The sequence below is a fragment of the Ascidia mentula genome, chromosome 2, assembly GCF_947561715.1.
Source record: "Ascidia mentula chromosome 2, kaAscMent1.1, whole genome shotgun sequence".
NCBI lineage: Eukaryota > Metazoa > Chordata > Ascidiacea > Phlebobranchia > Ascidiidae > Ascidia > Ascidia mentula.
In genome coordinates, this window is record NC_138567.1 from 5,545,903 (window position 1) to 5,571,136 (window position 25,234).

Here is a 25,234-nt window from a genome sequence, read left to right on the forward strand (position 1 = left end):
GGTATTTACTTGTCGGTTTACCACAGGGACAACCACTGCAATAAACTGCACACGAAAAACAACAACATCACGACATTGCCCTTATGTACCTCTCGCAACGGTTGCTATCGCAATGTGTCACAACGATTGTATTTCTTACGATTAAACACGACAAACAGCACTTTCTCAATTGTTACCTGACGAAAGGGCAAAGGCCAACGTCCCGGGCATTATATTGTTTGGTTGGCGACGCCTGGCGTCACTATCGTAAAAATCCACGCAGTCTGGCGCTGGTCGTTAAGGGTTTTTGATGAAACTTAACGATGACGCCGTTTTCAGACTTGTGCAAATGTCACTGGAGCAAGGTGTTAGCGACTGTTTACACAAACACCGCATAAAAATAGCGAATCTTGCTAGGTCCGCACGCCATGTTTTACATAATGGTCTCCGAACGAAGAAGCAGACATGGAGTAACCTCTCGTGAAAGCGCTTACGCAACTATTCGCACAAAACATGTTTATTCCGATATCACCGATTGTTGGTCACATCTTTAAGTTTTAATTTACCAAAACGAGAAAGTACCTTGTCGGTTGCATAATTGTGTGCCATATGCAAAAAATCGAGACTTAGCATATAATACCGGTCAACACTTAAAAAGTCTGGCATTGCTCCATATTTAAGACACTCAATAGAATAAAGTTGCTTTCCATGACTACGTAACGCTTTCGTATAAATTCTGAAAAATGAACACTTTATACGTTGTAGCGAAACTTCACTGTCCCAACTTACTTTCTTTGCTTCGAGTTTCGCGAAATAAGCGCTTCACTGGACTTTCTACGTGTGTTAATGTACATGCGAGATGGTGGGCTGGCAAAACGTTGCCTGTTGCGCATCATGTGGTCGCCTTTACAGCAGGAGGTAACTTCTGTTCATACCACACTGAGTTAAAACCACAAGGCTCGCAATTATCTTGTCGAAGCGAAATGTTTTGTAGAAAACATTTAGAACAAACGCAAGATTTTCGGCTTCAAAATACATTTAATAAAAAACTGAAGGTTTCGAGATTACGTAACCTACAAACGCCAAGAAATAAAAGTCCAGCAGCTCATTTCAAAATATAAGAATTTCATTGCCGCATGTAAATAATTAATACTCTCCAGCACGATCTAATGGAAACGTGATATCACGCTTGATCGTTTGGCCTACTAAAGACACGAACCTAACGTGCGACATCTAGCGATCAGAAAACAAAACATTTTTTTGTTTTAAATTTTATTATGAGGAAAAAACACAAAACTTTAAATATATTTGCCTGCATGAACTTTTTGAGAAAAAAAGAGGCAACCACAAGGAACAATTGACACAAGGTCCAGAAATTTAAAGACAATTATCTCTCCAAACTGCCTTCTCAAAAAATGTGCAAATCAGACACCAATAGCCTAAAACTGTTACAGTTGTACGTTTTACAAAGCACCCCTTCACTGTCAAACGAATAGCAGTTCCCATGGCAACACAAACGTATGATATTATAATAATCGTTCTACATAGTCGCATCACAGCAACCCAAGCCTCATCGGATTTTCCATATTTTTCTTAAAACTGGACAGAAATTGCGAGGCCATTTCGTCATCCACCACACGCGCGTCACTGCTCAAGGTCACAGTCATCACGTGCTGGGCACCAAGTGATTTGGCAGTGACGTCATCGGTGGTGTCGTGTTCGACTTCGGCCATTTGGAGGCGGGTTGTTCCCACTGCCATGATGCAGGCTTGTGGGGGGTTGATCACGGCGGTGAATTCGCGTATACCGAACATACCAAGGTTTGATATTCTGAAAAGTGCAGAGGAGTCGCATTGCTGTGAATTGCACACAGACTGTGAGACTAATCTACTTAACAAGCCCTAAAAAGCATCATCAAAATAACAACTATAGCGTTATCTATTATGATTATCACGCTAAATGTGTCTGTATTTGCGTCCGATATGACGATTTCATCAGTAAGTTATTTTTTTAAATATGAGTAATTCAACAAAAACATTAGGATATTTACGTAAAAGATCCCCCTTGAAATTCATGCGGTTTGAGACGACCTTCTCGGGCGCGACCTGCTAACTCTCGAACTTCATCCGAAATCTCTGTGAGACCTTTTGACCCGACGTCCTGGAAAATTTTAGTTATTCTTAATGGCTCGCACTGAAAGCATCAGTTTTTTTTACGAAAAAATTTTTGCCTGTCTTTTTGGCAGGGTATTTTTAACTGTGTGCCGTAAAACAGATCTCTATTCAATGTATAGAGTTGTTTAAATATAGCTTCACAAATTAAACAGATCTGAAAATTTGTTGTGTGCTATGGAATATTTATTACTTACTTTGACAATTGGCGTGATTAAGCCGCCCTCTGTTGCCACGGCAACAGACACGTCGGCCTTTGAAGCAAGTTGTACATCTTCCCCATTCCACACGCAATTCACTTTTGGATTTTGTTTCAGGGAAACGGCGGCCGCCTTGATTACGAAGTCATTGACTGAGACCTTGATTCCCTCTGCCATAAACAAGCCACAATGAAGGTTAATTTCTCTTCTGTGATCTTCACCTTTCATGTATAGTTTGATAAGCAGCGTATAGAAACTCCATAAAGTCTTCAGTACACAAAAAGTGCATGTCAACCGTCCAGTAAAACATATACCTGCTCTCAGCTGTTTTCGCAGTTTCAAAACTTTGTCTAGAGTACAGTCAATTGAGGAGTATGCATGCGGAATACTTTGCTTGGATTCCGTCAATCGTTTAGCAATTACTTTCCTAATCCCGCTCATGTCAACATCAACGTACGGCCTTTCCTGTGAAAATCAGCCATGTTTGAAACACTTTTCGCAACTTTGAAACTTGTGTTATGTTTCAGCAAAACTTTTTCCATTGTTGAGTTGTGTTGCTAGCATACAACATTACAACTCCTTAGTTTAATTTAACGTGTCTAATTGTGCAATGTTCACATTCAAGTAAAAGGTTAAGAAAAAATAATATCAGTCAAACCGCAGTTGAGGTTGGTGGTACTGCAGATTTCTCAGTTTTTGTTGCGACTTTTGGTTGTTCATGAGAGGGTGAAGGTTGGGATGCTTTTGCTGGTTTAGCTTCTGTAGTAATTTTTACAGGAGAAATGTTGTTCTTGGCAACATACTGCAAAATATCGCTGCAAAACAACACATAAACTACAGAAGTAGCAGGCAACCACTAAACATACCCCTTCAATAAAATGCCTTTAGGGCCTGTTGCATTAACTTGACTTGGATTTATGTTGTATTGCTGCAGTGCTTGTCTCACAGCTGGTGATATGAGATTGCTGTATAAGGTAACGTTATGATGAATAATTTCATCACAAATCATTCAACAATGTTGTCGAAATCTATGCATACCTTTTGGCAGTTGATGTTGGTGCAGGCTCTTGTGAGACTTCAGGTTCAGAAATGGAAGTGGGTATAATGGGAGTAAAATTATGCTCCATAGATGCCACTGCAGACACATCTTCATCCTCTTCAGCAAGAATGGCTATTAGGGCATTAATCTTTACATTTTTAGTTCCTTCTGGCACCTGAACAAATGATATTACCAGTTTCATACATCTGAATGACTAAACAAGGATTCTTGTGTATCATACCAATATTTTTGCCAGGGTGCCCTCTTCATTAGCTTCCATGGTAACCACAGCTTTGTCAGTTTCTACTTCACACATGGCATCTCCAATATCCACTTGGTCGCCTTCACAAAATGTTTGGTCAAAGTGAGGCTATGGGTATAAACAGCATTCAGAAATAACTAACCTACGCCGATCAGCCACTTCACAATAGTGCCTTCTTCCATTGTGGGCGACAAAGCAGGCATCTGAACTTGTATTGGTGCTAGTGATACAAAAAATTATTTCCCCCATTCAAACGATCTTTAGGTGCAAAAGTATACTTACAACATGATGCTGGGGCAGTAAAGAACTTCCTTCTTCTGAAAGCATAACTGCAACAAGCTCGCAGCAAACGTGAGGATGACATTTTGATTTTACATTTGTATTTTAGTTACTTCCTCACACCTAAAGAGGTAAACAATCAAGAAATATTTGTGCCACTTTCTAAAAAAAGGAAATAAAAGAAACCAATGCTCAGGCAGTGAAAACCGGTGCTAATGATTGATAAAACAATGTGCATTAACTTTCGCAATACAAACACCATAGGTTAATTGGTAATATGCAAAATAGAAATGTCCTCGCTTCGAAAAGTTTCATGCATGTCAGTAAGAGGTATATGTGATAAGTGAAACTTGTGTGTTTTTTCCAAAAGGTTCAAAAATTTTTGGAGCAATTCCTTTTTGTTACCAGTGTCTCTGTGTTCAAATGAGCAAAGAACTTCACATTTTGAAAAGTTTTGAAACAATTTGACAATAGTTCCTACCAGTAAATTTACCCCATCTTCGTAGTAAACACAGTCTGCTATTAATATACATGTTGGTCTTGCAGGTATTTCATCAACAACAGTTTTAATATCTTTACTACTGCCCCAATTCAAGCAAGCAGCATACAGTTGATTGTTAGCAAAACTCGCAATATTGCATTTATCATTCAGTATTGCACATTTTTCTAAACCAACAGCTTTTAAATTGCACCCAATGTTATACGCCATCAATGGTAAATACTTTGGTAGGTCAGTTACTACCACAACTTCAGCGCCGGCAGCCTTGGACGCTATTCCAACTGCCCCGGTACCGGAACCAAGTTCAATGACGTTTTTACCCTTTACATGTGTTATTCCTTTTGGAGTTGTAAGATACTGCAGTAGCACGATACCGGCATCCCAAAGGATGCAACCGCACTCGCCCTCTTCGAGTTGATGTATGGTTAAAGTCCTGATATTATTACCGGATTCAAGGTCCAGTTCAACTTCTCGCACGAAAGTTTTGCTTGTCTCCATTGTTTTCAACAACTGGAGACCATTAGCACGATACCCTTGTATGGTTTGAAAACATCAGACAGTTTTTAATTAAAAATATTTATTAACAAGCATCTCATACGTTTCACGTTTACCAATAATTAACAACCAGTTTTATTATGTCTTCCTTACGATCCGTCAAAGAATCAACCAGCTGACTGCCCCACTTTAAAGGTGCATCTGTAAGATTAAACTTGTAAAATAGGGATGGTTGGAAATTATAATGCAGCACTCAACTTCGTTTAACTTTAAGCGCTATAAAGGATGTATGTTTATTAACTTTTGCAACATCAACAACAAGGCGTTATATGAGGACTTGAATTTGGTGTATGAAATCATAAAACATTTTTTGTTAAAATTTTCTTTTGAAATGACATGGAAAATCTCAAAATGAAAAGCCATTGGATAAAAAATACCCGAAAATTTTAAGTATTGGCAAAATTTCATGTATTCTGCCTTGGAAAAATATCGTGTATATTTTCTATGGTCCAGTATTTCACATTTATTTTTCCAGCAGCGGCGTTTTTCATTTTACGAACAACCACAGGTACAGTAGGCAGTAGGCACAGGATTGAGGAATAAGTTTGTTATTCATGAGTTTTTTGCTTGCTGTGTCAACAATATATAATTAAAGAGCAACCGAAAACTAAAAAAAAAATTATTTACGTCCAATTTTTACCTTTAAATATATGTGAGATGCCTATAAAATTGTAAAAATTGAGAAATTTAGATTTAATGCATGTAATAAGATTTTATACCTACACTTTGTATTCATTGTAGTTCCAACAAAAGGTGATAAAATAAGCATATGAACTTTATGTATCTTTTATCGTTTCTAGGTTTCCAATTGCATGAAAAAAAAATCATTACAGCTATGGATGAACTGAAGCAGTTGGAGTATTTGTCTTTAGTGTCGAAAGTCTGCACAGAACTGGACAATCATCTTGGATTAAATGACAAAGACTTGGCTGAGTTTATCATCAGAATTGCTGAAAAGTATCCAAACATAAAAAAGTTTTCAAAAGCTCTCAAAAAGAAGGGTGCTGAGTTTTCTGACACATTTAGTGAAAATCTTTTGTCACTAATAAAACGTATGAGACCAACTGACAACCAGAATGAAGAAACAGAAGTAAAACCTGCCATCACTGAAGATGGAAAGAAGGATTACAAAACAATGTTTCCTGCCCTATGTCAGCCAGATGATGTTGCAAATGCTCAAGCAGAAATAGAAGAATTGGAGAAGTCTTTGAATGCCATTAAGCAAGATGCTGAGGAGAAGGAAGAGAAAAAGGTTAAACAGTCACCACCGCGATCATCTAGAGATGCAACCAGGCGTGACAGAGACAAGCACTCTTCAAGAAAGCGGCACTCTGATGCAAGACACCACGATGAAGACCGTGATCGCCACAGATCAAGAAGAAGGTCTCATGAGTATGATTCATATGACAGCAAAAGGAGTCGTCATCACCGTGATTCAAGACATTATGATGATGACAGAAACAAACAACAGCCCCCCAGAGACATTACCCCTGGTGATATATATGATGGAAAAATATCATCGATAATGCAGTTTGGGTGCTTTGTACAGCTACAAGGCCTCAGAAAGCGCTGCGAGGGTCTTGTACATATATCTGAATTGCGCCGAGAAGGCAGAGTGTCAAGTGTGTCCGATGTAGTTTCAAGAGGACAAGTTTGTAAAGTAAAGGTGCTCAGTCACACTGGTACAAAAACGAGTCTTTCAATGAAAGATGTTGACCAAAACACTGGGGAGGACCTAAATCCAAGCAGAACCCGAAGAATGCAGAACATTGAACCTAATAAGGAAGAAGTAGCGTGTCGAAATCCAGATCGCCCAAGTGACCTTGCAATGACTGGGCCTTCGGACAGTGGCTCTGTCAACCAAAAGAGAATAAATAAGGCATCTGACATGGAGTTGTGGGAAATCAAACAGATGGTGGCAGCTGGCTGCATGGATCCCACCGAACTCCCTGAATTTGATGAGGAGACTGGTGTTTTGCCCAAAGCTGAAAGTGACACTGAAGACCTTGAAATTGACTTGTTAGAAGAAGAACCACCATTTCTGCGTGGTCACACAAAACAGAGTATTGACCTCAGTCCTGTAAGAATTGTAAAGAACCCAGATGGGTCTTTGTCAAAAGCTGCAATGATGCAGAATGCTTTGTCCAAGGAAAGGCGGGAGATAAAGCAGCAACAGCGTGAGGCAGATTTAGAATCAACATCTACCAACCAAACCAAAAATTGGAGTGATCCAATGCCCAAAACAGCAACTCCTGCAAACTTTGGTGGTGGCAAAGGTGGTCTTCTGTCAGGAGATATTCCTGAATGGAAGAAACAAGCCTTCGGTGGTCAAAAGGCTTCATATGGTAGAAAGACTGAACTATCCATCATTCAACAAAGGCAGGGACTTCCAATTTATAAGCTCAAAGATCAGCTTGTGCAAGCAGTGGAGGACAATCAAGTGCTGATTGTCATCGGTGAGACAGGCTCTGGAAAAACAACACAAATAACTCAGTATGTGGCTGAAGCTGGTTATACAGTGAGAGGAAAGATTGGTTGCACTCAGCCAAGGAGAGTGGCTGCAATGTCTGTCGCGAAACGAGTCTCTGAGGAGTTTGGTTGTCGACTTGGACAAGAGGTCGGATACACCATTCGTTTTGAGGATTGCACCAGTCAAGAAACTAAAATCAAGTACATGACGGATGGTATGATGTTGCGTGAGTGTCTTATTGACTTTGACCTTTCCCAGTACTCTGTGATTATGCTTGATGAAGCTCATGAACGCACCATTCACACAGATGTTCTATTTGGGCTGCTCAAAAAGTGTGTACAGAAGCGCAAAGACTTGAAACTTATAGTCACATCTGCCACACTGGATGCTGTAAAGTTTTCCGAGTACTTCTTTGGTGCTCCGATATTTACAATACCTGGTCGGACATTTCCTGTTGAAATTATGTATACTAAGGATCCAGAACCAGACTACTTGGATGCCTCACTAATTACAGTAATGCAAATTCATCTCACAGAGCCCCCTGGTGACGTTTTGCTGTTTTTAACTGGTCAGGAAGAGATTGACACAGCTTGTGAAATCCTTTTTGAGAGGATGAAGTCGCTTGGATCAGATGTTCCCGAGTTGATCATTCTACCAGTGTATTCAGCATTGCCCTCTGAAATGCAAACCAGAATTTTCGATCCAGCACCACCAGGCAGTAGGAAAGTTGTCATTGCCACAAATATTGCTGAAACATCGCTTACAATAGATGGCATTCACTATGTGGTGGATCCTGGCTTTGTCAAGCAGAAAGTTTACAATAGTAAAACTGGCATTGACCAACTTGTGGTCACCCCTATATCCCAAGCACAGGCAAAACAAAGAGCTGGGAGAGCTGGAAGAACTGGTCCAGGCAAATGCTATCGTTTATACACAGAGCGTGCATATAGGGATGAAATGCTGGCAACAGCTGTTCCAGAACTCCAGAGGACCAATCTTGCATCAACAGTTCTTTCTTTGAAGGCCATGGGCATCAATGACCTGCTTTCCTTCGACTTTATGGACCCTCCACCAATGGAAACTTTGGTTACTGCTATGGAACAATTATACCAGCTTAGTGCTCTTGATGATGAAGGCCTTCTGACAAGACTTGGGCGCAGAATGGCTGAATTTCCCTTGGACCCAATGTTGTGTAAAATGTTAATCATGTCTGTACATTTATCATGCAGCGAAGAAATTTTGACTGTTGTTTCTATGCTTTCTGTTCAGAACGTCTTCTACAGGCCTAAAGAAAAGCAAACCCTAGCCGATCAAAAAAAGGCAAAGTTTCATCAAAATGAAGGTGATCACTTGACTTTATTGTCCGTCTACAACTCATGGAAGAACAACAAGTTTAGCAACCCATGGTGCTTTGAAAACTTTATCCAGGCAAGGACTCTGCGCAGAGCTCAGGACGTCAGAAAGCAGATGCTGGGAATTATGGATCGACACAAACTGGACGTTGTGACTTGTGGCAAAAAAATCACCCACATACAGAAGGCCATTCTGAGCGGGTTTTTCCGCAATGCTGCCAAGAAAGACCCGCAGGAGGGCTACAGGACTTTGGTTGACCAGCAGGTTGTGTACATTCACCCCAGTAGTGCTTTATTCAATCGCCAACCGGAGTGGGTGGTATACCACGAACTGGTTCTCACCACCAAGGAGTATATGCGAGAGGTGACGGCTATAGATCCGAAATGGCTCGTGGAGTTCGCTCCCAAGTTCTTCAAGATGGGCGACCCGACCAAACTGAGCAAGCAGAAGAAGCAGATGCGCCTGGAACCGCTTTACAACCGCTATGAGGAACCAAACTCGTGGAGAATTTCACGAGCCTATCGCAGAAGATGATTGAAGATGATTTCTGCTACTGCATTGTGTTTTAGCGATATCGTTAGCATTTTTCGCTTGTGTTTAAATCGTGCCGCCATGATAAAAAAAAACATCCACAAGCTCAAGATGGCCCTGAACCGCTAACTAACCTAACTTATCAGAAGTACGGATAGTTTAGGCGATTTTTCCAAGGCTGCGCGCATAGCATTAATAAGTGGAAAGCAATGGCTGCTGATAACGTTCCCTGCAACCTGCGCCGTAAAGCTAACACAGAAGGTCGTCAAACGCAAGATTAAAGACTCTCTTAAACTTTCACTCGTATATGCTAAAAACGGGTAGACTTATAAACGAATCCTAACATGAAACAGGCCAATACGCAGGAATAAATATTCGACACCACAAACGTTGCAAAACAGACAGGAGTACTTCGGGCCGGGATGAAGTTTGTACGAACGTGTTGTATGCAGTGGGATTCAATTATTTTAGCATCCAGTTCTCTCACAAAAGCATGCCATATTAACCGCAGAAATAGTGCTCAAAGTGAAACATATAGGCCTATATGCTCTAGTCCACCCCAACCAGGTGGGTCGCGTAGCTAATTCAGGTGGGTCGCGAAGCATTTCTAAATGTTACAGTTTTTTATTAGATCACAAAATTATTGCATTATAATTGTTTTTCATTCGTTTGGTCATATCTCATTGTGGGTCGCACAATAAAACTTGCATTAAAAGTGGGTCGCGAACTAAAAAAGGTTGGGAAGCACTGGTGTAGTCCATGACATTCCTAACTTTTTGCTCGTCCTTTTAACAGATTAATACTCGATTAAATAAATTGTTACTGATGCTACCAGGCATAGGGGAGACCGGGGATAGCTCGGACGGTTTTGGGAAAATTGCTCATATTTTTTTTAAATTATGAACCTTATTCTTAAATTTTGTTTTGTTGTAAGTAGTAAAGCATTACTCAAAAAACAAAAGGTTTTTCGTTCGTTTTAGCTCACTAAAAATGTTTATTCAGCCCATTTTTTAAACAGGTCTCAAATGTCCGAAGTTACCCCGGTACCGGGGTAACATCGGACGTGACTGGGGATATCTCGGACAGCAAGTTTTAACAGACGTTTTTTTTGTTTATTTAACAAATAACTGAAATCAAACTTGGCGCAATATCAGCATTGGGGCATTAGCGCATAAAATATTATTCAAGCTTTCAGGAATCGGGGCGTGGCCACTTATCGTTTCGACCCTTCCACACGTTCATGCTTTGGGTAAATCGTGTACGTTTAACGGCAGCACGGATATCATAGATTTTAGAGTCAACAAACGATTTTTTATCTTTGGGACTTTTTCTTACTGCCAAAATTCAATCATTTCATCCAGCCTCTGTTTATTCTCTACTATAACCGATAATTTTTCATAAAACTCAAAAAAATTTGCCTTCTCGCGATTTTTTGCCATGATGTCCGAAGTATCCCCGACCACGTGACGACATAGAAATTCTTAAACTATGGCCGTATTTTTAAAGGTTACACAAAATCATCATTGGCCTATCCAAGAATACATATTTGATTATGCAATCAACCCAAAATTACTGCATTTTGATTAACTGTGACAGATATATAACCTTCCACATACAAATTGAAAAACTTGGTTTCACTGATAAATTGACTTTTTCGATTATAACTTTTTAAGCGGACATGATTTAATTCCAAAGTTCCTGTTAATGTTTGATGGAGACATAAATCTTTTGTAAAAGTGTCTTAACAATACCTAATTGTGACGTAAAATACCTGGTCCGAGGTATCCCCGTGTCCGAGGTATCCCCGGTCTCCCCTATTATATTGCTGAATACTGCCCTTCTGGCAAACTTTGTTTTATTTACGTTTCTCAACGTTTCGGCTGTTATGCAGCAGCCTTCATCAGGATGTAAGAATGTAAGTTTGACATCCTCTTATACCTATCGGACTCGCGTTCCAAAATGACCGTTCTCGTGAATTCCACCGCACTCGATTAAATGTTCCAATTGCCGTTTTTCAATGTTCACGATATTGGCAATCTGCTGGTTTATTTCATCCCAACCTTTTCAGTCCCAAAAGTTCGCACACGCTAAAAAGCGATCACCTTCTCAACCTGCATGGTTAGGAAAAGCTTTTCTAGCCTCCGTAGGACAGGCTTATGAACCGCGTTGGAAACATCATTAGGCCACAAAAGCACCTATATGTCTATGCATCTGTGACAATTTCGAATAAAAGGTCACGCCAAAAGATGTGCAGAATACATAGCTGATCAACGAATTAGCCTAATCCTACACTACAGCTTCAACGGAAAAAGCGCATTACAATTAACTTGTCCGTTTGGTCAATTATTTTGAAAACGGCTTTTTTAATCTTCTACATCACCTAGGATTTTTGACGGGTTTATGAGCAGTTTCATCAATCATAGCTTTTCTGCCGACGGATATTGAAAGTTTCACGCGGTCTCAGGCGAACAATACACAGCTTGTTGTACTTCTTTTCGAAATGTTGGGATTGCGACCTTATTTATAGAGCCTGGCGAAGCCCCTTTCGCCCCTCCCCAAAATATACAAATTTGCGTTTATTCAAAGGTACAATTTGAGGATTACGCAGGCTATTATTAAAATTTTTTGCCGTTAAGCACACCCAATTGGCGAGGCGATGTTTTATTTGGGAACTTTTTACGTCGATTTGCACAAAAATATTTGGTCCCCACCATAGGCGTCGATTTAGGGGTGACATGTCACCCCTCACAAACAAACAGGGGTGACAACGTGTGTATTGTCACCCCTGGATTTCGTTTAAATTAAAAATTATTGTCAGAAAAACCACATACATTATACTGTGCATTAAGCTAGTTTCAATCGCCCTATATTATCATTGCCACAATCAGAACAAACACAAGTGTATCGTGGATTGTTACACACAATAGTGACACGAAACGAAATATTCGTTGTTTGCCGATGTTTAGAGCGATACGACTGACGAAATGTTTTTTGCGTGTTTCTAAAACCTGGAAAAGTCACCCTTTTACAAAACGTTAAAAAATCGACGCCTATGGTCCCCACCAAATGTATGGCTATGTCGCTTGGTTCGCCCATTACCAATTCTTGCTATGCTTTACACAGATCTGAACGATCTAAACCAGTGTTTCTTAACCTTTTTTGGATCACGAACCCCTAAAACATTCTTTGAAAAACTATGGACCCCTTTGCAAGAAACACATTGCAAATGTCGAAAAATTAAAATTCGTTGACAGCGAAACCTTATGGACAGAGGAAAACACGTGGATTTTCGGAATAATTTTATTTCGTTTCATGGACCCCTTAATGCATCTTCATGGACCCCAGGTTAAGAACCCCTGATCTAAACGAAATTTGGCCTGTCTAGTTCAAAATGAGGCTAAATGATTTTTCATCCGATGTAGTTTTTTGTAAACAAGTATGCTTGAAATATTTTTGTTTTTTCTGCTCATAAAAACTTGTAAGTTGTGTTTCAAAAAATGTTCCGCAGTTGTTTTTTCTTTTGCGCAGCACTTTTAAATTTGTTTTTTCCAGGCAATACTTCAACAATTCGTCCATCTTTAAAAGCAAGGTGGTATACTGCACCATGTCTTTGACTCTTTGGATAAAATTGAAAGTACCGTTCTTTGGCTTTATTCAGTATGGATTGAACACACTCTTTTCTTCCAACATTAATTATAATGGATTGACCCCGAACTGGCTTCAACTTAAAATCTTTCCCTCCATATTCAAGCATGCCTATGTTAACACACACTTCCTCATTTTCATCCTTTTTCGACACTCTTTGCTTCCATTGTGAGCCTTTCATTGCTTTAAATTCACTAAATGGCAAAATTTCTGTTGCACTTTTGCGTTTCATGGATGATGCACCTGTAGATTTTACATGTATTATTAAACTTTTGTTTTGCAAAGTTAACCAAAGTTGTTCAGCTACAGGTTGTTTGGCATACTAACCATTTATACTGGAATTAACATTTTCAATCACAGAACCCTCATTTTCAGATTTAGACAAAGTAGGATGATTGCTGCCATGGGCTTTCTCTGCAACCATAGTATACTCTTATGGTAGTGCAACGGCTCCTCTTTTCTTTGTTTGTTTTATTGTCTGTGGGAAACTCCGTCACGCATGATTTCCAGGAGATCAAATGCGACTTTTTGCATACGAAGAGATAGGAAACTTACATATAAATTCAAATTACTAAAAACGTGGGTAGAGTTTCGAGCTGAATTTTTAGTATGTTAATGTTTGCACTACATTACTTGCAAACAGTTGAAAATCTCTTTCTTAAATGTTAAGAACGAGAAATTTGGAGAGGTTTTTGCCACAAAGTTTGGAAAATTGCAAGTGGTTTAAAATATTATACGTCTGGTTGCAACTGATATAGAAACTGAATTACCTCACTGTGTGCATAACTGTATGTTATTACGTATGGTGTGGTATGACGTAATTCTGACGTCATACGATCAATCTGAGTGAAGCGCATGGCAAATGGTCGCATGCTGGGTTGGCCAAAAATTTTGTTCGTGTGCTGTATGTCTTTTTCAGCCCTTAAAAAATAGTAGCATGGTGAACATAATAGTGGTTTTGTGCTAGGTTCTGATCTTTAGGCTGCTAAGTTACTGGCGGGCCATGTTTCTGTGTGTTTTAGGGCTTATTTATAATTTCATTAAACAAGAACAGTATCTGCCACCCTGAGGAAACTAGCTAATTGGCAGGTGAATACAAGTTATGTTTTAATGCCAGAAAAACAGACTATTAAAAAAAATAGAAAACAACATGCATTTGTATTTATTAATTTTTTTTTTTCTTTGGCATCGGTTCATGGGAAACCTGAACCCAATCATTTTTCTTCCCAAAAGTTGTGTTTCCCCCTTTAACCTTTTTTATTGCCTTTCTTACAGAAATATGGCCAATCCCATAGGATGCTTGAAAGACATTTGGATTTTGAGCCCTGTATCCATGAGATCTCTGTGTCAAGGTAATATGTTTTGGTCATAAGACTTTACATAAATAAAGTATGCTCACTATGTTTCCAAAAAAAGCTTCCAATACATCTTGGCTGTATGTTTTAAAGCTTACATTGTGCCCTTTTTGGAGCAGTCTTTCTGCTAACGCAACGAAATTTTTGGTTGTGAAAAAAACTCCTTCAAATGTTGGCTGTGCCATAATCCTTTTTGTTTCATTTGTTCTGAGAACTTCATTCTACATAATGTGTTTGAATTTTAAAGTTGCATGTAATTTTTTTCAAATATGCTCTTCCATACTCTCCATTCTTGCATGTATGTTAGGAATGTGGTGTTTAGCCAAGAAAGCCTTTCATCGGATCTACTTTTTATTTCATTAACACCCCCACAGTTTATAATTTCGAACCATCTATAAAAAGAGTTGCAAGTTTAAAGCTAATATATAATTTGTTTGCTTAGACAACGGACTTGGCGAACAAAAGCACAAACTCTGAAGTTCCTTCAGTTGAGGAGTTTAAAGATAAATTTTGGCCCACTTCCCAACTAAGTGTGTCTCTTGCAAGACCAACCTTCATCTAAAAGAAGTTAGTGATGTTTTGTGTGAACCGTAACAATATTACAACTGACTTTGCTGTATGGAGTTAAAAAAATATGACTTGCTGTTAGTCTGCACTTTCTCAACAGCAGTGTTTTTTGCTCTTCATTAAACAGATTGACAACATGTGTCCATAGAATGTCTTTTCCACCCTTGTGCATAAACCGTACTCCACCTGGTTTTGATGAAGCAAGTGAATTTCTAGTAGTCTGTAAGTTAGAAAGTCACTGATCAATTTATGTATGAACCAAAAGAAATTTAAAAAACACACCTTTAGCAAGTGTGATGGATCAGAGCATAAAAATATTGGCTCATCTGGCGAGTAGGGATTATTTGCCACATATGGTTCATCATAATGAAAAGGGCTTTTTGATAAAATTTTGAACAATTTTCTGTTGGTTGCACAGCCATCACAGATTATCGCATGAATATGAAAATTCCTTGATTCACATTCCCAAAGCAAGTTCCAAAACATCACTGCAAGATTTTCTGGTTTTGTGCTGGCAGTTGGAAACCATGCCAATGGTATTGATATTTCATGTTTGTGCGATCTAACATAGAAAACTAAAACCAAAAGTTTTGTGATATATGTATTTTGTATGAGCTTAGTCTTTTTTTTAATTACCAAGCAAATGTGTAGCAATTATTGGTGTACTTTGAATAATATTTGAACTGTAATCAACAAATCCAATTATTTTTCCATTTTGTATGACCAAGTTTTCCCGAACTAAAAAAAGTTACACAGTTTTTTGCTTTAAAGTGGGTTGCATAAACACCCACTTTTCATTTCATCTAGTGTCATGTAACCATCCAAGCTATCTTTGCCCTTCATTACTCTTACAATTTCTTGTATTGCCAGATCGTTCAGTCCAGGCTGACATGGAAAATTGTTTCTGTTGAAGCAGAACAGTTTTAATATGTTTGCAAAATATATCTTAATCAACCTGTAGTTTGCAATTGTCCGTTTAGATGGAATAGCAAGGATACCACTGCTCCTTACATGTTCATAGGCTGAAGGTGAGCGTGAAAACAATTCAATAGCCCATCTAATTACATCAGGATGATATCTAAAATTGCATTGCTTTGGTATTTGACTAATTTACTGCATCAACCTACCTTCTTGAGTTTATCATTTCATTTGAGTTACGAATTTGCTCCTTGATAAATAATTTTTGCCATGGGTTAAGGTCATCCTTATTTTCTCTGAATATTGTCTTTTAACAAAATGTTTTTTTTGCTTATGTGTTATTTGAAATGGGTGTGCTAACATTCTTGATCTCACCTGTAGTGTAGCATGCACATTGTCGTTCACAGTAACATCTTCATCATCTTCATCAGCATTGTGAATTGGGAAATCGCATAATTTGCTTAACTGTTCTACTGTTAAAACAAAATGTAATAAGCATTTATAGAACAAAGTGGTGATAATTTATACCTTGCTGAATGTTTCTTTGTTTTTTAGAATATGTTGAGCATGCATTACACTGCATACTCTTTCCAACTACAAAAAAATTCTGTTTATTATGGAGAAGGTGTAGAGAAAGCAATTTCTTACCAACTTGACATGCTTTTGACCTCCATGTAGTTGTAATCGTCATTTGTTTATGTTGTGTGTATACAACAGGATGAGGTAAAACATCCCCCGCACTATCACAAACAACACCTTGGCATACCAGCAAGGTTTCCAAATTTTCTGTAAACGATTTGTTTCTTTTTATAGATTGAAGTTCAGAAATTATATTGCTAAGATTTTCAAACCAAGAAAGCTAAACATGGTGACAAGTTTGATGTTCCCAAACCAAAAATTATCAATGTTGGTGATCAATCCATAAACGTGGAACTGGACCACTTCCAATTCATCACTAAAAACAACCCTGCAGAAGAAAGGTAACCATTCTAGAGCTTAGAGTCTAAACTTAAGACTGCAGTCTTTGTCTTTTATTCATACTTAAACTTTGGAACAGTTACATTGTGTTCCAATAGAATGGCATTGAATCCGTCTTTAGAATAATAAAAAGACCACTTATCTGAAAACATTTAATTTTCGTGCATATGTGAATACATACGTGACGCAAAACTCATACCCCTCATGTTTTTATTGAGCTGTTTAGCAGACACCTCCAGATCAAATAAAGTTCTGTGACGGATTATTTCTTTTGTTTTTCTGATTTGGGGGTCATGCCGTGGCACTTTAAGATGCAATTGAGATTTAGGCAAGTTTTTACATGGCTTTGCTCCTAATTTAAGTGTCTTTCCTCCTTTTCCATCAACAATATCTTTCATATCAAAATGTATTTCACATATAGCAGCTCTGATTAAAAATCTTGGTTTAAATGCTGTGATAATGTATTGGATTAAACTTGCCTTTCTTTATGTAGGAGGCTTTTGATGTTGTCACCAGCTGAATGATCCCTAGCTGAGAGCAAAAAATTTGATAAAGTTCTGCGGTGTTCTTTTTCTGTTTCTGTTCGTGCAAGGTCGGGTCTGCGCACGGTAAACAGCGACCTTTTCCCACCAGTTTTTCTACTCCAATAACAGTTTGGTACAGAGCAGTTTGTTGCCATTTTGATGATACTTTTATTGCTGAAAATAAGAAAAACAAAAACTTCATGCAATGGTACTTTTAAACAGGAATTAATTTAAAAAAAAACGTGCATACATGTAACTTTTTGTGGTTAAAGATTTTTTAACTCCGTTCTTAAACTCTTTGTTGCTCGGGAACAATGTTGCTTTAACTTGAAAAATATTCGTTTTGCATACGTGTATGATAAAACACGAACGAATAAGTCGACAATGTATTCAAACACTTCATGTACTGTTTCTTCGTCTATTTCAAATTCACACTCACGTGCAAGTATAGACACATACTGCAAGTAATTAGGTTTTTTAATAACCTCATTGACGACCGCAACGAAGTTTACCGAATTAGGTGTTTTAAAGCTTTCCCGAGATGTGCGCAAATAAACAGTCTGCAAAAATTGCAAAAAAACCTCTGAAGGATATTTTAGATGGCCAAGTTTCTTTTCCATTACCAAAATTAACGATCCGTGGGGTGTATGACTACTAATTGCATTTATAAGTTTTTCACAATTACGAAATTTTTTTGAAGCCTTGTAAATTACATATCCTCCCAAGTATTCTAAAGTTTCGTTTTCTGCTACTCCTATCATGGCTGTTTGTTGTTCGTCCTTTGAATCTGTATCATTATAGTTTATCAGTGTTGTTATAAGGTGTAGTAGAATTTTTGGGGCTTCTTTCGAGTTACTGATACCTTTGAGGTACAAATGTGCATTGCAACACTCAATGGCATATTCTTTCAACAGGTGTGTTTTGTCTGCCGTAAAAGAGTAATCAGAGATCCACTTTCCAACTATTTCTTTTCCTTTTTCCGTAAGGGCAAATGACCCAACTTCCGCCCACAGTTCATCGGGTATGAATACATGTTTGCGTTGACTGCGGCTGTGTTTGCTTGCTTTATCGATTTCGCTTTCATTCAATAAAAGAACCGTTAATATGTCGCCAGGGAGAAGTTCCCAATTTTCCATTCTCTTGTTTTTTACTGACGAGACGAGATCCCCATATATAACTATTTTGAGTAAGTCTACTACAGAAGTAATTTACAGCTGTTTGGCGCGCTTTTGTTGATGGTGGCAATAAGTCAACCGTATCAGAAATTTCGTCAAAGATACAAAAATACACAAATTTCACTTTGTTTATTTGCTTTTTAAAACCAATTGGCCACGCGCACACATACACAAAGTTGCCCGATGTTCGAAGTCAAACGTATAGAAACCACCCACAGCTTTTTCTCCAGTAAAGACTGCTTCTTGGCTTGATGTCCTGTTCATTTTAAACATAACACAAGTCAATTGGGTGACAAAACATGTTTGTACACAACAGGCTTTAAATTTTAGGATACTCCTATGTACCTACAAGTTTCCTATCTACATTATACAGGTTTTGTAAGTACCATCCATTAATATAGTATGTAACAAAGATTATTGGTTAAATTATACAACTTATGCATTGGTAAAAACATCAATTAACCTGTAGCACCTTATAGTTGTTATAAATTGTAGTGAAGTATCTAACAATATATGACAAATAGATCCCAAACACCTTAATACAGTACTAGTATAGCAAGTAATATGGTATATCAGTACTGTATACAGAAAAAATAATGGCTCAAATTGAATTGGGTGCATTTTGAAAGTGAAGACAATTTTGACAGCAATGATGTAATGTGAAGAATGACGTCATGATCACGTCACAATGCTCATTACATCATCACAGTCATGGCATGACCTCAATAACACAAAATGATACATAAGGATGAATACTTACACCTTTAATTTCATCTGCATAGGATGTTCAAAAATCGACCGAATAAGCAGTCATGATAGTTCGGTAAAGGCACAAAAATATTTGTTGCTTTTTGACTGTTTGCAAGCAACGTAGTACAAACATTAACATACTAAAAATTCAGCTCGAAACTCTACCCACGTTTTAAGTAATTCCAATTTATTTGCGAGTTTCCTATCTCTTCGTATGCAAAAAGTCGCATTTGATCTCCTGGAAATCATGCGTGACGGAGACAATGGTTGCACTACCATAAGAGTATACTATGCTGCAACACAGAATCAATCTAATTATACTTGCACAATATTATTTTACTGGCATATATGTCTGTCTGATATATTAACATTTACAAGAATGTTACCTCAAAACAACAGATTGACAAGGCTGATAAACGACAATTAAAGAATAAACCACTTACCGCGTCCGCAATGTGCACAATACAAGTGTTCTTGAAAAAGTAGCCTTCCACAATTTGTGCAGTACATGATTACAAATAGGGATAAAACACTCAAACTATTTTTCTATTTGAACTTAAATGCACAGACTGTAGCATATAGATGTACGTGAAAACTTGAAACAACTAGACTTCCCGCCAGGCATTTCTAATAAAAACTAACAACATATTTCGCGCGAAGAAAATATACATCGCACAGCGCAAATATATTTCGCGCAGTGAAAATATATTTCGCGAAGTGAAAATATATTTCGCGCGGTGTAAATATATTTCGCGCGATGTAAATATATTTCGCGCGGTGAAAAAATATTTCGCGCAGTGAAAATATATTTCGCGATCTCGAAATATATTTCGCGCAGTGAAAATATATTTCGCGAAGTGAAAATATATTTCGCGAAGTGAAAATATATTTCGCGCGATGTAAATATATTTCGCGCGGTGAAAAAATATTTCGCGCAGTGCAAATATATTTCGCGATCTCGAAATATATTTTGCGCGGTGAAAATATATTTCGCGCGATGTAAATATATTTCGCGCAGTGAAAATATATTTCGCGATTCGTTAATATTTCGCGGTGGCACTTGTGGGCCACCGTACCTATAAGATAACGCAATTGCATTTTGTTGCAATTTATGAAAGTAAGAGTGAACTTCCTTCTTCACGTTGGTAATTGTTGGTGCGTCGAGTTTTGCAACTTCCTGTAGTCAATGGGATGCTTTATTCTTGCTACGTCAGGTAAATGTACAGAGCAAAAAGCATTTGACGTGTTGTATGTGTGTGGCGCATTATCGTGATGTGACGACGTAAACAAAAAAAATGTGAAAATAGGCTACTTTTTTTCCAGTATCGAGGAGATTTCTGGAGCTGTGTTTAATGCAATGCCTGTTATGTTTTGTGTGTTTTTCTCATAAATTCTAAAATTCACAAGTGTTGTTGCATCTGTATCGGAATTATTCTGAGCCTAATGAATGTTTGTTATAACAGGTTCCTGTTAATGTTCTAACAGTGATCATAAACTGGTAAAATGGATGGTTTTGAAACTAGTGCTTCAGGTGACTTCAGTTCAAAGTCCGTCAAATCCAATTTTAAAAGCTGGAGGGAGATCATTGTGGTGGCAAGCAAGCTTTTGAAATGGGAAAAACCATTCTATCCTGGCATAGTTATTGGGTTTATATCACTAGTTTTCCTGATGATTTGGTACTTGGACCCATCTCTAATCACGGGTGTGTCAATGCTCATGATGGTCGTCTGCATTCTGGATTATGTGATGCCCTTTGTCTCACCTCTCATCTTCCCTGAAACCTATTGGAATTCTGACAAGGAGAAAGAATACAGTAATGCTTGCAAAGCCATTGGGGAAGCTCGTACCACTGTCAGAAATGGTCTTGGAAGCCTTTTCCAGCTGAAAGATACCAACCCATGGCTGTATGTTGCCGTATCCACTGTTGCACTGAGCACCCTTGCCTGGTTGGGAAACCAAATGCACAACCTGATGCTCACATACTTTATTGTGCTTATCTTGACTTCCTTGCCTGGATTAGCACATCATGGTCTTCTGGCTAAAGGTGTTAGTGCCGTAAATAAGTTTGGAAAAAAAAGGCGTGACTAAAAGTGCAGTTTGCACCATTGTTACATAAACTCGACAGTTGTATACATATTTACTTGTGTTTTAATATATTTATGTTGTTGATGTTTTCTGCTGCAGTTAATACACTGTTTCAAACATAATTGCCAACATGTAATAGTCAATTAAGTTTAAAAAGAAACTTTTGTTCATAACAAAAATAATATTTCCAAGCAGTTCCAACACGGTTACACAAATAAGTTCTGTGCTTAAGAATTTACGGTCCAGTATTAGTTTCACTTTGTACAACTTTTGTATATGGCCTATATCTTGCCATGTTTTTATGTTACATTGCATGTTGCAAGTCGGCCAATGTTGTTGTTCTGAGTTTCCATAGATGTATTCACTGTTGCACAACATGGCAAAATTACTTTCTAATCCTCTTTTAATCCTGCTAAAACAGTTTTGGTGTTGTGGTTCGGGTAAATTGCAATGAATCCAATTAAAACTATACTGCCTTGTGCATTATGTCACACGCCCAAAAGTGATGAGTTCATTCAGTGTATTGTTGTAAAATGTATGCATTGCATAAGTGTTGATGTTACAAAGATATTTTGTTGTTCTAAAGCTAAGATCATAAATTCAATCTGCCAATCACTCAGACTTTTTCTGTAAAACACTTTCAGGGCAGAGTCATACTTTTTTTCTAATACTTGTGCTATGTCTTAAAAACTTTTGAGTGTTATGAAAAGTAGACTTGACACAATACAGGTTAAGCATAGTCGCAAATACCTGACAAAACAATGTGGTTTGATTTGCTTTTGGCTGTATGGTATGTTTAATGCAATAGCTTCATGCAATGAGTTTACCAAGTTGGTCATGTGAAGACTATTACAAAATCCATTCAAAATCTGTTTGTTGTAATACTGTTCCTACATTTCATTTGTTTGTGTAAGTCTTTGTGTTAGTAGCGTATTGTAGTTGCTGTGTTTATTAACTTTGTTGTTACATACATATTTAGACAATGGCCAGTAGTGAATTGTATGAGGAACTTAAAGATAGATTGCGTCATGTTTTAGACGAACTTAAATTTCTTTCGAAGCAACAGGACTACAAAAATTCCAATGGTGGTAGGTTATTATCTCACAGCTTATATTTTTCCAATATAAATGATTTATTATTCCGACTTCGTATTTGTTGATGCATAATGCTGGGGTATGTCGTATCTTGTTTTTTCGGGGACGCTACTCATTATTCATGATGATTACTCATGTTTTGGCAAGCAGTCCAGTCATTACATGACAAACTAGATGCACAGTCTGCTATTTAACTAGGGTGCAAACACTAACACTTGCCAATTTCTGTAACTTTTTGCCCATATGCATTGGGCCACAGAAGGTGTTAATTTAATACATATTTTGTATTTGAACAGAAGCCCTCCAGCAACATGACAAGTCAACACAACGGCTGTGTTCACAGGCCAGAGCCCTTGTATGTTGCATTTTGCATCACACAATTTGCTTTTCAAAATTCTTATTGTCAGTTTGACAATATGTTGCTGCTTTTGCAGATTAAAGACCTCGATAGTGAGGTCTACCAGGCACCAATGTCATACAGAGCTGGAATGAACAGAGAAATTAAAAGGTTCAAATATGACTTGGACTGCATTGAACGGAACTTGGAGGTACTTTTATACACTTAAGACTGTCCTGATATATTTCCAGCCTATTGATTGTTGATAAAACTAATTGTGAAGTGATAATTTATGCATAATGTGGATTATGTTGTGTAACTTTGCACAATTCAAGCACTCCCATGAAAAACATAAAGACTCATTGTTCAAAAGTTGTATATTGGCCATGTCATGCCCAGTCAATGTATAATGTTAAGAATGAATTTATCACTTGTGTAGGAAATTGTCACATCGAGTAGTTCAAAGCATCAAGTGTCTGTGAATTGCAATTTGTAAGCAATTAATCATTTGTCATTAATGTTGCAGCAAAGACAGCCTTTTCACATGAGACAAGCAACATATGGAAGAGGAAGCTCTTCACATTCACCAAGCCCTCAGGTAAACTGTTGTCATAATGTGTACATGCAAACTGTATCCTGCTGTTTATAATATGTATGTTCCAATTACAAAAAGACCCAGGACAGGGGTTTAAACTGGTGGACAAAGGGCCAAATCCTTCCCGCCAAGCACTGTTATGTGACCCATGTAATGCTATTTTGCATTTAAAGCCAAAGAGAAACAAATTTTACAGTGACTCTTTTACATGTTTGACAAATTACACTTATTATGATGTCATAAAGTGTCTGGTCGACATAATATCTAGACATGTGTCATTTAACAGGGCAGTTTTGAAAAACTGTATTTCCCCTGCTGAGAAAGGAAGTTTTTTTGTTCATTTAAACTGGTTGTGCCCATTAAAAGCTTGCCACATGCTGTTGGAATTAAAATATATATTTATGTGTGTGATTTAATTGTGTCACCAAAGAATTCCACATATTTTATGATCATGAGGTGGTTAAGCACTAACAGGAACTGAAACTGCACCTAAATTTCTATGAATCTTGACAACAGGAAGCTACAGAACAATCGACCGTGCTACTGGGCCACAAGAGCCTACAACGAGCATCTGAGAGCATTGCACGTTCACAAGCAGTGTCATCGGAGAATGAAGTCATCGGCAATGACATTCTCAGTGACCTGAGTGAACAGAGGGAGCAACTGCACAGAACAAGGAACAGAGTATGTAACCAGTAGGTGTTTCGGCACCTGTGCCACACCCTGCATAACTGAAAAAATCCAGTCTGGCATAGCATTCCATGTACAGCTCAAAAAGTGTGCATTAATAATTCAAATGCATTGCTGGATGAACATAACAATTGCATTTAAAGTGAAAAAATTACACCTGTCTTGCTCTGTGGGGATTTTTTGTCCAAGAACTTTTTGTAATCTTGCATTTGTAATGTATTTTTCAAACAATTCAATTAGTCTAATTTGGTTTTAAGAATCTAACTAAATGGTTATATTTTTACAGCTTGATGATACCAATGTGGAGTTGACAAGATCACAGAAGCTATTACGAAGCATAAACAGAAATGTTATTACTAACAAGATTGTTTTGATGGGAATTGCGTTTTTGGAATTGGTGTTACTTGGCCTGGTTGTTTATTTCCGTTTCTTCAGAAAATAGCTGCTGTCTTTCTTGCCATTTCTTGACAATTATATGTCTTAATAACTATGCAAGTTTTTCTGATAAGCTCTTGTTATTGTACGTATGTTCATTTTCCCCTGTAGTACATGAATATAAACTATAAAGTGTGGCATGTAAACAAGCAAACTGTAATTTTTCATTGAACCTAAGACAGCTCGTGTTATTTCCAGTATGATGTGACCCCTGGGTATTGATTTTATAATTCAATCAAGTGGTGCTTGTTGCATATACTCACAATGCCAGTGTATTTCCGCATCGCAATGCTGTGTGACGTGCTTCGTTTGTTCTGTGAAGTTCACTTCATCTATCAGTTGACTGTGGTATCATGATGAGACTTTCCTTTCACTCGTACAGAAAGTGCCATTTGTTGACTATTTCTGCAAAACGTCATTGTGGTTAGTGCAATAGTTTGTGGTAATAATACATGAATTCAACATAAACACAAAATGAGCCTAAATTAAATCTTACTGAACTCGGAGAAGAATATAATGAAAATTATGTATTTATAAACGGGGACTGAAATGGTTTATCCGGGTGCGGCGCCAGAGAGTCACCATGCACCGCACGCTGCACATTGGCAACAACGTAACGCGTAAGTTCAAACGAACGGCGCGCGTCCCTGGTGATACAAAGAGGTACTGTGTCAACAGGGTTCCATTCTGCCGTGCCAGTGATGCCAAACACAACAAAAAAAAGTTGTTTCGAATTGTGACGTCAACA

General features: G+C 37.9%; 5 protein-coding genes across 5 annotated transcripts; 3 read left to right on the top strand and 2 right to left on the bottom strand.

Moving 5' to 3' along the window:
* Positions 1-1,247: 1,247 nt before the first annotated feature.
* On the bottom strand, positions 1,248-4,104 carry LOC145888849 (pyruvate dehydrogenase protein X component, mitochondrial-like). Its single transcript, XM_082979717.1, has 10 exons — positions 3,934-4,104; positions 3,794-3,871; positions 3,631-3,731; positions 3,389-3,564; positions 3,217-3,315; positions 3,009-3,165; positions 2,665-2,815; positions 2,348-2,520; positions 2,030-2,139; positions 1,248-1,809 (listed from the first exon to the last, which is right to left on the bottom strand). The coding sequence occupies exons 1-10, from the start codon at positions 4,013-4,015 to the stop codon at positions 1,533-1,535; spliced, it is 1,404 nt and encodes a 467-aa protein (XP_082835843.1). The 5' UTR covers positions 4,016-4,104; the 3' UTR covers positions 1,248-1,532.
* LOC145888851 (protein N-lysine methyltransferase METTL21D-like) lies at positions 4,065-5,040 on the bottom strand. Its single transcript, XM_082979719.1, has one exon. The coding sequence runs from the start codon at positions 4,925-4,927 to the stop codon at positions 4,196-4,198; it is 732 nt and encodes a 243-aa protein (XP_082835845.1). The 5' UTR covers positions 4,928-5,040; the 3' UTR covers positions 4,065-4,195.
* A 748-nt stretch (positions 5,041-5,788) lies between these two features.
* LOC145890632 (ATP-dependent RNA helicase DHX8-like) lies at positions 5,789-9,437 on the top strand. The gene has a single exon (XM_082981753.1). The coding sequence runs from the start codon at positions 5,820-5,822 to the stop codon at positions 9,339-9,341; it is 3,522 nt and encodes a 1,173-aa protein (XP_082837879.1). The 5' UTR covers positions 5,789-5,819; the 3' UTR covers positions 9,342-9,437.
* An 11,257-nt stretch (positions 9,438-20,694) lies between these two features.
* LOC145888793 (ADP-ribosylation factor-like protein 6-interacting protein 1) lies at positions 20,695-22,318 on the top strand. The gene has a single exon (XM_082979649.1). It carries the CDS (start codon positions 20,754-20,756, stop codon positions 21,336-21,338), a length of 585 nt encoding a protein of 194 aa, XP_082835775.1. The 5' UTR covers positions 20,695-20,753; the 3' UTR covers positions 21,339-22,318.
* LOC145888792 (vesicle transport through interaction with t-SNAREs homolog 1B-like) lies at positions 22,282-24,921 on the top strand. The gene is made up of 6 exons (XM_082979648.1): positions 22,282-22,423; positions 22,726-22,784; positions 22,864-22,977; positions 23,293-23,364; positions 23,878-24,045; positions 24,338-24,921. Exons 1-6 carry the CDS (start codon positions 22,318-22,320, stop codon positions 24,491-24,493), a joined length of 675 nt encoding a protein of 224 aa, XP_082835774.1. The 5' UTR covers positions 22,282-22,317; the 3' UTR covers positions 24,494-24,921.
* The last annotated feature ends 313 nt before the right edge of the window (positions 24,922-25,234 follow it).